Source organism: Oryx dammah, unplaced genomic scaffold (genome assembly GCF_014754425.2).
Source record: "Oryx dammah isolate SB20612 unplaced genomic scaffold, SCBI_Odam_1.1 HiC_scaffold_18, whole genome shotgun sequence".
Taxonomy (NCBI): Eukaryota; Metazoa; Chordata; class Mammalia; order Artiodactyla; family Bovidae; genus Oryx; species Oryx dammah.
In genome coordinates, this window is record NW_024070202.1 from 97,354,881 (window position 1) to 97,367,279 (window position 12,399).

The 12,399-nt window shown below is 37.7% G+C and overlaps 1 protein-coding gene across 1 annotated transcript in view; it reads left to right on the forward strand.

The window, feature by feature from the left end:
• Positions 1-12,399, forward strand: part of EXOC4 (exocyst complex component 4) — an 824,501-nt gene that overhangs the window by 205,262 nt on the left and 606,840 nt on the right. Inside the window, exon 8 of the mRNA XM_040260893.1 lies at positions 9,994-10,139. Coding sequence (XP_040116827.1) covers positions 9,994-10,139 — 146 coding nt within the window. The remainder of the gene's footprint in view (positions 1-9,993; positions 10,140-12,399) is intronic.

The window sequence follows — 12,399 nt, forward strand, 5'->3', positions numbered from 1 at the left end:
TTCCAGTATGTACATTTTTTCAGACATGCTATTGTACATGTATAGCGTAAACATGCATTTTACATGCCCTTTGAAACAAAATCATGTGACTTGCTTTATTTCTATATTCACTATATTGGAATGGTCTGGAACCGAACCCACAGTATCTTCAAGTCATGCCTATAAATTAAATAATTAAAAAAAATTCCTGCACATACATAAGTATACAAGTATTTTATCAAGCATTTGAAGAAGAAATAATACCAATTTCTGGTTTGAAAAACAGAGATGAGGAAACATTTTTCAGCATATCCTGTGAGTCCATTATTACCTTGATAAAAATTTGAGATAGCAGAGGAAACTATAGACCAGTATCTTTTGTGAACATAGATGCAATAACCTCAAACGCAGTACTAACAGATTGAGTCCTTTAACATATAAACTGTGTCATGCGCCACAGTTACCTGGGATTTATCAGAAAAAGAATCACTGGTTGTAATATGCCATATTCATAGACTAATGGGAAAACCCACGCAATTATCTCGGTAGACACTGGAAAACACTTGATACCCACTGATGACCGAAAAGACAAAAGCAAAACCTTTTCAGCAAACTAGTACTAGAAAGGAACTTTCTCAGTCTAATAAAAAGCTCTGTAAAAAAGCTGTAACATAATAAGGGAAATTTTTGGAATGTTAGAAGTATTTTAAAATGACTGTGGTGATGGTTGCACAACCTGTACATTTACTTAAAAACTGTTGAACTATACATGACAATTATGGTGTGTAAATTGTGCCCCAACAATGCTGCTCTAAAAATAAAGGATAAAATCAGATTACAAATATTCAAAAATATATGTCCTTCACAGTATCCTTCAGAGAACTCCTAGTCAAACACTTAACAGTCCTAATGGAAGTTAATTAGTGTATAAATCAAGGAAATCTCATCAGCATTATTTCCCCTTTCACAATTATGTGTTTGAGGGTGCATATGAATATTCATATGCTTGACAAGGGATTATATTCCAAACTAAATTTATTGTTCCTATCAAACTCATTTTTCCTGATCATGGTTCATGGAATCATATTTTTTTAGTCCCTTGAATGTGCAGTCTTTTTTGCCATTTTAAAACTTGTCTTCTTTCCTTCTAGAGTAGCTGGTTAAGTTTTTTTCATATTTTTTCTAGACATCAACTCAGAAATGTATGCCTAATTGTAAAATCTCATTGCCACTACTTTAGCTTAAAATCCTTTTTTTTTAAAAAAATTCATCTTGGTAGGTTTTTTTTCCTTGTCCCCTCCCTTTATCTTATTTCCTTAATCATTCATTTTTCCCCTGCAAATCCCATTGCCTTCTAATTTATTATTGTATATGCTAGCAGATTAATTTACTTAGAGTATATCCATCAACATTTTATTTACCTATTGAAAGCTTTTTCGTGCCTCCTCATTCTGTACTTGACTTCAGTACTAGGGTTACAGACCCTGAGAAGTTTGTGAATTTACCACCTTTCCAGGTTTATCTCTCAGCCTTCATTTTTATGTTACCTGAACTATTTTGTAGTTAACTGAAGACACCTGAAATTTTCCCAACACTGTTTCTTTATTTTTTCTGTCCTTTCTGCCTTTTTTTTTTTTTTTTTGTTTTTTATACATTATAAGATTATATTTTTGTCCTATAGTGCCGTGATCTTGAAACTCTTTGTTGTCCTATGCATGCTCAATCACTTCAGTCATGTCTGACTCTTTGCAGCCCTATAGGCTGTGGCCCACCAGGCTCCGCTTGTCCATGGGATTCTTCCAGGCAAGAATGCTGAAGTGAGATGCCTTGCCCTCCTCCTGGGAATCTTCCCGACCCAGAAACCAAACCCGTGTCTCCTGTGTCTCTTGCATTGCAGGTGGATTCTTTACCCACTGAACCACCTGGGTGGGAGCAATCTTATCCTTCTGTAAATGCTCACAACAATTTCTTTGACCCAGTGCTTTCTACTTTCTCTCTTGTGTTGTAGTCATTCTTGTGTCTGTATGACTAGATAAGCACATTGAGGGAAGGTTTGATTGATTTGGGTTGATTTGACTTTTAATCCCCTTAAAATTTTAATTTATATGTAGAAAAATTCACTTGATATTAGGATTTTTTTTTAAGTCTTGTTTTCATATCCAGGACAATACTTTGCACATTATACATATTAAGTAGATATATTTAACTTAAAGTAAATGAAAACTTTCTTTTAAAATTGGGATTTCTTTGCTAAAACCTCTTCTTTTGAGGGGACTGAGGGGAGCTAAATGTCTCTTTGAGACTTATCAGGAATTTGACAGAGGACCAGAAAATACTTGTGTAACTCTTGGAATTTTTTGGTTTCTTTTACTTTGAACACTAAGGAACTGTTCACAAGACCATATACATAGTAGTCTTAATGATACAATTGCCACTGATAATGAGTATAGTTAAGCAGGCAGCCTTTTATTTGCAGAATGACTGGTTTTCTTATGGCAGAATATTTTAGTCTTTTTATAATAGGGAAATAAGACTGCTATTTTCAAAAGATAACTTTTTCTGTTTTTGTTACAAATATTTCACTCATTAGCAGCCTTATGGGGGAAATCTGATAGTTTTTAGTAATTGTAAACAGTGGTCCTCATTTTTAAAAATATTATATTGTTTCAGTCTTTGTTTAGCTTGTCTGGAATCAAGGTGATAGTCTGAGGGGCGGACTACTCTGATTTTGCTCCTCCTCGTCCTCCGGATTTCTCTTCTCAAATTCTGGACATCCTGGTCTCCCTTTACCTAGGCCTTGTGTCCGCCATCCAGAGAGCCTGGAGTTTCTGCTTGGTTTCTACTCTTATTGCCTGGTCCCTGGAAGGTGTTCTCTGGGGAAAGGCCAAGGGAGCTCACCTAGTGTGCTTCCTTTCTTCCGGGGGTCATCACCAAAGTTACTGCCTCATTTGGTTCCTCTATAAGGTCTTCAACTTCTGGGTTTTTTTTCAGCTTTTATAATTATTATCAGTATGAGGGTTAATCCATTGAAAGCCACTTTACTGTTCTTAGAACAGAAACTCCTGGGCATCTGTATTTTAAAAGAGCAAATTATTAAAAACTGCAGTATTTATTTTAGGCATCTACAAGGTACCAGATAAGGAAGTTGAGCCTTAGTTCATAGTGGGAGCTCAAGGTGATTTTTTTTTTTTTTTTCACCTTAGTACTGCTACCGCCATGTAATAATCTAATTCTCAGATTCATGGTGGGGAGGGGGCTGGTAGGGGGACACAAATACAGTATGGCTTTGATATAAATCATTGAACATTTGAAGGTTGTAGCCTGGAGAATTGCTCTTCTAGTTGCAAAGGTTGAAATCTGTGCAAACCACTACTCCTGTTTTCATAAGATACAGTGTTTTACAAAAATAGTATTTGTGATATAAATGTCATTAGATGCATATTAGTATATTATTAGTATATATTCATTTATACATAGAATATATACATAGAATATATTCTGTATACATAGGATATATACATAGATGCATATTAGTATATATTCATTTATCCAGAGATAGCTTAGTGAAGAAACAAAGACTCATTCAGATTATCATAAGGAAAACATACTGAAGACTGTAAGGGTATATTGCGGGACCCAAGGGTAGAAAGTCTAAGACCTTATAAGATCAGTTTGAGACCTTTGCACTGTGGAAAACTTAGTTTGCAAACTGTGAATCTCTCTCCTGTGAGTCTTCTCATTTCTCTCTGGTCCTCTGGTTCATTCTTTATTCTCTCTGTGCAAATTGGCTTTCTGTGATTTTTCAGCCACATGGTAAAAGATGATTGCCCCAAGGTATTTACATCTCCTCACCTACACTCACCAGCACAGACTGTATCCCACTAACACATTCCTAGGAGAGAGAAATCTAACTAGCTGACTGAGGGTTGGCTGTTTACCTGGCAAAGTAGGCTCTGACCTAGAGAGATCCCAGGGTACAGGCCTGGCTCCTCCCAAGTCCATTAATGGTTGGGAAACAGTCCTTATGTGAGGCAAGCATTTTGTAAGCTGAAAGACACTAAAAGGATCTAACCTATTAAGTATCTAGAAGGATCTCGATGTTTCAGAAAGTAGCTAGTTGGATAAATGGAGAAGCTGATAAGAGGAAATGTGTTAATTCTAAGTCTGTAAATCTCGCATTTATTTAAAAACAAAATTCTTCATGTATAACCACAAGCAGCCATAGTTAATATGTTAAATAAAGAGGACTTTATAGTAAATGAGGGATTCATTCAGAATGATGTTATCAATGTTAGAGCATGTTATAAGTCTCAACATCTTGGCCTTGCTTTATATATCATGGAATTTCTGACTAGCATCTTAGCAACTTGCTAATCAGTATTCTAGCAGAAGAGATGCCTGACCATCCCAGTTTGTGTGCTCTGCTAAAGCACTATATTTCTTTGCTTCTACCACAGAACCATCTAACATAGCAGATACTCAGTAAATACATTTGAATCATGATCTCACTGGTATGTATAGATCTTTCAGGTACTTTTCGATTATACTTTCATATTTCTTGTCCTCAGTTTTATTAAGTTGAACAGCAAGGTGGGGTTTTTCCATAATACCATATAGGAAAACCCCAAACAAACATTTTGGCCAACCCAATACAAATGAACACCTTTTAAGTTAAACTTAAAGCACAGATATGAACTATGCCTTTTAATTTTTTGAACTCTTGATCAACAAGAAATAGTACTTCTTGGTACTTACAAAGAGAAAAGAGATGCATGTCTGAGATAAGAAGGAATGTAAAACCAAGAAGAATTATCTTCTGCAGATTTTCTGTGGGCAGAATGTATCTGATACTATATGAATGCCCTTTGACCCTGGAATTCCAATCTTGGGTGATTTTCCCCAGGCAAAAGACAAGCTGTATAGCTTATTTCTTTTCATAAAAATGGAAATTTGAACTCATCCGTGAGTGCTTAGGAAATTTATGTACAATTTCGAAGATGCAGTGTGTTATCCACAATGATGTAAAATCACCAAGAAATGATCTGGTTATATTTTAATAGCAAGCATCTGGTGTTTGTGTCAAGACTCTGTAGTAGAAGATTTAACCTAATTCAGACACATTTCAGGCATCTTAGAGTAGGAGCTATTTGTTCTTTGAGATATTAGAAAAAATTACACCTTCGCCAATTTGAGTGTCGACATAAAACTTTTACCTGTTTTAAAGCAGTGTTTTTCAGCTGGTGGTGAATGTTATTAGGAAAAAGAAGGAAACACAACGAAGGAAGCAGACATCATGAAGCCTGTGGTTAAAACTGCACCTCTCCCTTTGTTACTTTATTCACAGTGTAGGTTTTTGTACTCTGGAGTCATTCATAGGGCTCTTTCTGCTTTGGAGACTATCGCTAACTTGCATCTAACAACATATATACATCAAGGCTTCTCATCACTTGCTTTTTAAAAAATTCATTGGTACCCTATATTTTTTGATTCACTGGTATGTTGCATGGCTCTGTGATGGAAGTAAGAAATATAATGCTTTAAGGAACTTAAGTTTCCTCCTATTTATTAATGGTGAGGCATCTTTTCATTAGATAATAGCTAATAGTATCAGGCAGTTTTGGATGAATACTTATTTACTGATATGTAAAGTGGGTACTTGAGGAGCTCAGAAAAGGAGACACCTCATTTCCAGTGGCCTGGGAAAGGAGTTGTTGAAGAGAAAATATTGGAACTGTTTTTTGGAAGGGTCTCTTAGGAGAGAGGGTAGTCTAGGATAGACATTCCAGAAATGAGAGGGCCTAGGTATATACAGGGGAAAGTTAAGTCTGTGATCTTGATTGGAGTGCTGGCTTCATCTTAAGGAGAATAAGATATGATTGGAATATTGAGGTCAGATTGTTGTAAATGATGAGATGGGGAGCCTTGTGATGGTAGCAGCAACTGTGTTTGGTTTTTATTTTTTTTCTTTGTAATTTTTATTGGAGTTGAGTTGATATTGTGTAAGTTTCAGGTATACAGCAAAGTGAATCAGTTGTACATATATACATCAGCTCTCTTTTAGATTCTTTTCCCAGGTAGGCCATTACAGAGCCCTGAGCAGAGTTCCTGTGCTATACAGTGGGTTCTTCTTAGTTACCTATTTCACGTGGGTTCCCCTGATGTCTCAGATGGTAAAAGAATCCACCTGCAATGCAGGAGACCCGGGTTCCATCCCTGGGTCAGGACCATCCCCCGGAAAAAGGAATGGCAACCCACTGCAATATTCTTGCCTGGCGAATCCGATGGACAGAAGAGCCTGGTGGGCAGTCCAGGGGTCACAAAGAGTCAGACGCCACTGAGCGACCAACACTTTCACTTTTTTCTCTTTTTCAGTGTGTATATGTCAATCCTAATTGCCCCTTTGCCCCCTGGTAACTGTGCATGTTTGTTTTCCACATCTGTAACTCTATTTCTGTTTTGTAGATAAAGTCACTTTTACACTTTTTTGGAGCCACATTTTTTTAAGGAAGATCACTCTATTGAGGGTGTAGGAGGATTGGAAGAATAAGAGATGGGAGACGGAAAACTCATTGGTGGTGACTGTCAGAATGGACCAGAAGGGCAAACTCATAGAGCTGAGAAACAGAGCTGAATGAATTTGGGCACAAACTCCTTTGTGAATACAAAGGATAAGGGAATGTGTTAAAGATTGTTCTGAAGTTTTAAACCTGGAGATCAGTGACAGTAAGAAAATACTAAACAGAAAGTTGAAAGAAGGAATTACTAATTTTTATGGGAAGATGATTTAGGTTTCAGAATTTAGGATTGATTTTATGTGAAATAAATGAATAGGTTAGGCATGAAGTCATAGATGTAGGATTGAAGCTTGGGAGAGAAATGAGGATAAAGACCACAGTATGGTAGGGGACATAATATATGTGGAGACTGCTTTTTAAAGTTTAGAACCAAAAGACAGAAAGGAAAAAAGGTAATAGATTGTGAGAACCAAAGCAAGATATTTGTCAACAGAAAAATGTATTAGAAATAGTACATTTGTATAGATAGAAAGGGAGAAGTTGGTGAATAGAAAGACGAAGAATCCTGAGCTCTAATAATTAAGGGGATGTGGAGAAAAAGAACAATGATCATAAAATACCTGGATTTTAAGGATGCTGCTTAGTTATGTCCTGGTCAGTCAATATTTTATTATAAAAGGACAGTCATTGATTTCTAGGACAATAATTACTTCAGAAGAATTACTTTGGTGTAGTGTGGCTTTGGTAGAAACATAATTCTGTCATTTTGGTGTAATAACCAACATTTAAGTGAAACCAGGGTATTTGTAGACACCATTCTGTGTTGAAATTTGAAAGATGTCAACAAGTTGAAATTCCTTTCTGATTTACTGGCCTTCTTTTGATCACAGATTCCTGCAAACTTTATTAACATCAGCGCTAAATCTGCAAAATAATTGAGTCCCTCACTGGAATTGTTACTAGAGACCCAATTCAATTCTCTCTCTGACGGTTGTACAATTTGGGTGATATATTAATAGAGATAGTACTTGTCATTATATTACTTCCTCAGCATACTGAGTAATACTCCAGGGACCTCATAAAGAAAAAAAACAAAACATTGACCAATCTCTTAACACGTTTTATTCTTTCCCAGTGAACTCTTTATTGTGCAGAAAATCAAATGAAGTACATTAATTGTATGGAGGATGAAATAAAAGAAGCCCACAGGGGCTTCCCTGACGGCTTCAATGGTAAAGAATCTGCCTGCCAGTGCAGGTTTGATCCTTGTGTTGGGAAGATCCCCTGGAGAAGGAAATGGCAACCTACTTCAGTATTCTTGCTGGGAGATCCCATGAGCCTGGTGGGCTACGGTCCATGGGGGTCTCAAAAATGTCAGACACAACTTAGTGACTAAACAGCAACAACAAAAATCCATTCACTGGCAGCTGCAATCGATCTCATTGATAGTTTTTATGCAGTTAGAGTGGACTGTCATGGGGAAGAAAATAGACTGGTGTGAACTAAACCTGAGTTGAAATCCTGACCTGATACACTGTAAATATAAGACCTTAGCCTAGTTTCTACTTCCCTCCTTTCTTCCCTCTCTTCTTCTTTTGAGTTTTTTAAAGAGCATTTTAAAGCTCATAGTAAATTGATGGGGAACATACAGAAAGTGAAAGAGAAAGTCTCTCAATCATGTCCGACTCTTTGCAACCTCATGGGCAATACAGTCCATGGAATTCTCCAGGCCAGAATACTGGAGAGGGTAGCCTTTCCCTTCTGCAGGGGATCTTCCCTACCCAGGGATCAAACCCAGGTCTCCTGCATTGCGGGCAGATGCTTTACCAGCTGAGCCACAAGGGAAGCCCAAGAATACTGGAATGGGTAGCCTATCCCTTCTTCAGGAATCTTCCCAACCCAGGAATTGAACCGGGGTCTCCTGCATTGCAGGAGGATTCTTTACCAACTGAGCTATCAGGGAAGCCGGAGCGTACAGAAATTTCCTGTTAACTCCTGTTCCCCCGCACCCATATGGGCTAGTTTTTTTTAACACCACTAATTCTCAGTTTCCTCATCTCTAAATTACAGTTAGTAACACGTCTTAGATTTGAGGATTGAGTAAGATCATGTTTTCAAAATGCCTGATATGTGATAAGTACTCAGTAATCATAATAGAGACATAACCGGCTTTAAAACTTACTTGGAGCAGTATAGTCACAGGTGCTTCATAAATGTTTTCTGATGATACTGCTTAATATGGTTCTCACACTTTGAATGAATGAATACACACACATCCCTATGTGCAGGGATACTAGTGATATGGGACCCTGAGTCTGAAAAGCTTTCACTTGCGTCATGGATAGAATTGTTTGCCTACATGTACTGTTATACCACTTGGTTATCGTGACATTGTAAATGTGGCAAGTGATTATACAAGTGAGTTGATAGACTTTAGTCTCAGGTTAGGAACTGGGACTATTAGGAACCGTGCTGATTTCTATTCCAGATCTGCTGTTTTCTTTACGAATAGTGGGGACTTTTTACTATACTTGTCTTAGAGATAGTACAACTGATTCTAGCTCAGGCCCCTGAATCCTTGAGGCTCTGAAGTGGATTGATTTTTACAAGCAGGACCTGCTGGCAGTAATGATTTAAAAACAACAACAACAAACCTGTTGCTTCTGTTGCTTTGACGCTCTGCAGATGAGTATTGGCCTCAAAGTTATTTGCAGGTCAAGACCACTTAGTCCACTGTGGCCTCCGCTGGCCTGGTTGGCAGGTGTTTTAGATTGCTGGTCCATTTCCTTGTCTGTGTTCTGAGAACTGACCTCCCTGATAAGATTTTGTTCTTTAAATGAAGTAACACATCTAAGTGGATTAGCCCCTCGCCTGCAATGTAGTAAGCCCTCAGTAAACATTACGGCATTACTGCTGATGCTGCTATAATTTGGAATAATGAGGATTAAATTATGACTGCAGGAGTATATTGCTTGACTCACCCAACTTCATGCCTGACACATAGTAGACCCTCAATAAAAACTTCCCATTTACCCCCATGTGCAAATGCCCACTATACCCTGTTCTCAGTTTTAGGCATGGGTAGCAAATCGGTGGGGACTTCCCTGGTGGCTCAGATGGTAAAGCGTCTGTCTACAATGCGGGAGACCCGGGTTCAATCCCTGGTTTGGGAAGATCCCCTGGAGAAGGAAATGGCAGTCCACTCTAGTACTATTGCCTGGAAAATCCCATGGACAGAGGAGCCTGGTAGGCTACAGTCCAGGGGGTCACAAAGAGTTGGACACAACTGAGCGATTTCACTTTAACTTTAACTCACTTTAGCAAATTGATGACTTTCTGGCCATAATGAATCTTTCCTTAGGTCTACTACTAGAAATAATGAATAGCTAGGTTAATATCCTTCTTAGTCAAGGAGGTTTTAGAATTAGGTCTTCATGGTTTTAAAATAGCATATCGTAAAGGTGCATGTTAATTTTAAGCTGTTTATCTGCTTGTACAGATGCTGTTGACTGAGTACTTGGATATGAAAAATACACGTACAGCCTCTGAACCATCAGCTCAGCTCAGTTATGCCAGCAGTGGACGCGACTGTGCAGCCTTTTTTGCCAAGAAGAAACCTCAAAGGCCAAAAAATTCTCTTTTCAAGTAAGTATCTCACTGCTGGTAAGATAGATGTTGAGATGTGTTAGATCCAAGTTTAATGGTTTTCTACTTTATTAACAGTCATTATATCACCCAGTTAAAGTTGATTTGAAAGAATTATGGTAGCAATATATAGTCCTCTCATATACTAAATATATATATTCAATTTTGTGTACTTTCATCTTCTGTAAGAGAAATGGCTATTTTGGACTATGGTTGCTGGACTATCTAAAACTTTTAATAAAAATTTCTGGAATTCATTTCTGGGTATTTTTATATAAAATGAAGAGAAATTCCCCTCTTGTTTCTGGGAAATTTTATATGGAATGAAAGGAAATGAAATATTTTAGCCTTTGCAAAGGCCCCAAGTGCCAAGAAACAACTGTTGTTAATAAAGTCATAAAGCTAGCTAAGTAGTATTGGGTTTTACTTGAATTAATAAAAGAATAATGTGGACATTCTTTTTTCCTTATTACGACCAACTACCCTGCTCAGCTGGTCATAAGTTAGTGTCACTTGGTAACAGCTAAGAGTTAATATTATTATTAACATTAATAGTAATAACAGTAACAGCTACCATTGCTTAAGTGCTTACTATGTACCAGGCACTGTGATAAATGGGTTTCTCAGGAGAGTCTCAATTAATCATAATTTAATTCAGATTATTTCAAATTTGGGCAGCAAGAGTAGTGGTTAATGCTTCTGAGTCCTTACTAAGTGCTAGCCAAGGCATAAAGCCATTTTCATGGATTATCTCATTTACTCTTTCATTATAAAAATCTTATGGGTGTGGGTACTATTTTTCATCCTCTTTTACACATGAAAAAAAATTGAGGCACTGACTCATCCTTCAGTTTAGTTCAGTTGCTCAGTTGCGTCTGACTCTGCGATCCCATGAATCTCAGCACTCCAGGCCTCCCTGTCTACCACCAACTCCCAGAGTCCACCCAAACTCATGTCCATCAAGTCAGTGATGCCATCCGGCCATCTCATCCTCTGTCATCCCCTTCTCCTCCTGCCCCCAATTCCGCCCAGCATCAGGGTCTTTTCCAATGAGTAAACTCTTCACATGAGTGGCCAAAGTATTGGAGTTTCAGCTTCAGCATCAGTCCTTCCAAAGAACACCCAGGACTGATCTCCTTTAGGATGGACTGGTTGGATCTCCTCGCAGTCCAAGGGACTCTCAAGAGTCTTCTCCAATACCACAGTCCAAAAGCATCAATTCTTCACCGCTCAGCTTTCTCTGTTGTCCAACTCTCACATCCATACATGACCACTGGAAAAACCATAGCCCTGACTAGACGGACCTTTGTTGGTAAAGTAATATCTCTGCTTTTGAATATACTATCTAGGTTGGTCATAATTTTCCTTCCAAGGAGTAAGCGTCATTTAATTTCATGGCTTAGACACATACAATTTAGTAAAGAAGACAGACGAGTGAATACTTAGTGATTGTACCATGAGTGCATGGTATTGGTGGAGGCCATGAAGGGACTCCCAATCAAAATCAGCTCTTAAGCTTCTCAGGAGACTACTGACACCTTCCTGGGAGCAAAGCCAGTCCTTCCCCTGAATTAACAGAGCTTTGGGAAACAGAGCCAACCAGATACTACTGGTATGGTGTGGTTCATTCTCATGGTCAATGACTTTCTCTGCTCAGCCCTAGTCAGAGGGGATTATTGAACAGCATACATGGTAAAGAAAAGCTCACTGGAAACCAAAGTCTATTTATCAAAATTACACATGATCTAAATGCAGTGTGGTATCCTGGAACAGGAAAAGATTATTAGTGGAAAATTTTTGTGAGAGTCAAATGAAGTCTGTAGTTCAATATCATACCCATGTTAATTTATTAGATGCAACAAAATGTACTGCAATTATGTAAGACATTAACATTAGGGAGGGTTGGGGGTGAAAGGTATACAGAAACTCTTTGTACTGTTTTGTATCTTTTCTATAAACTTGATTCCAAAATTCAGTTTTTTTTTTTTTAATTTAAAACTTGACATACAAGAGGTTAAGAAACTTACATAAGTTCACATAAATAGCAAGTGGTAGAAACAGGATTTAAATCTTGGCTAACCTATGTTCTTGTGAGGATTAATAGATATTTAAAAAATCATATCTGAGCATGTAAAGTGAGTACAGAAATACATCCCAGTGTTGTGGATTCCTTCTTTTTAAATATTTGAAAGTCCAGTATCCTCTGTTGATTCACTTTTGAGATTTGTTTTCTATCAGGTATTCATAGAGTTCTTAATCA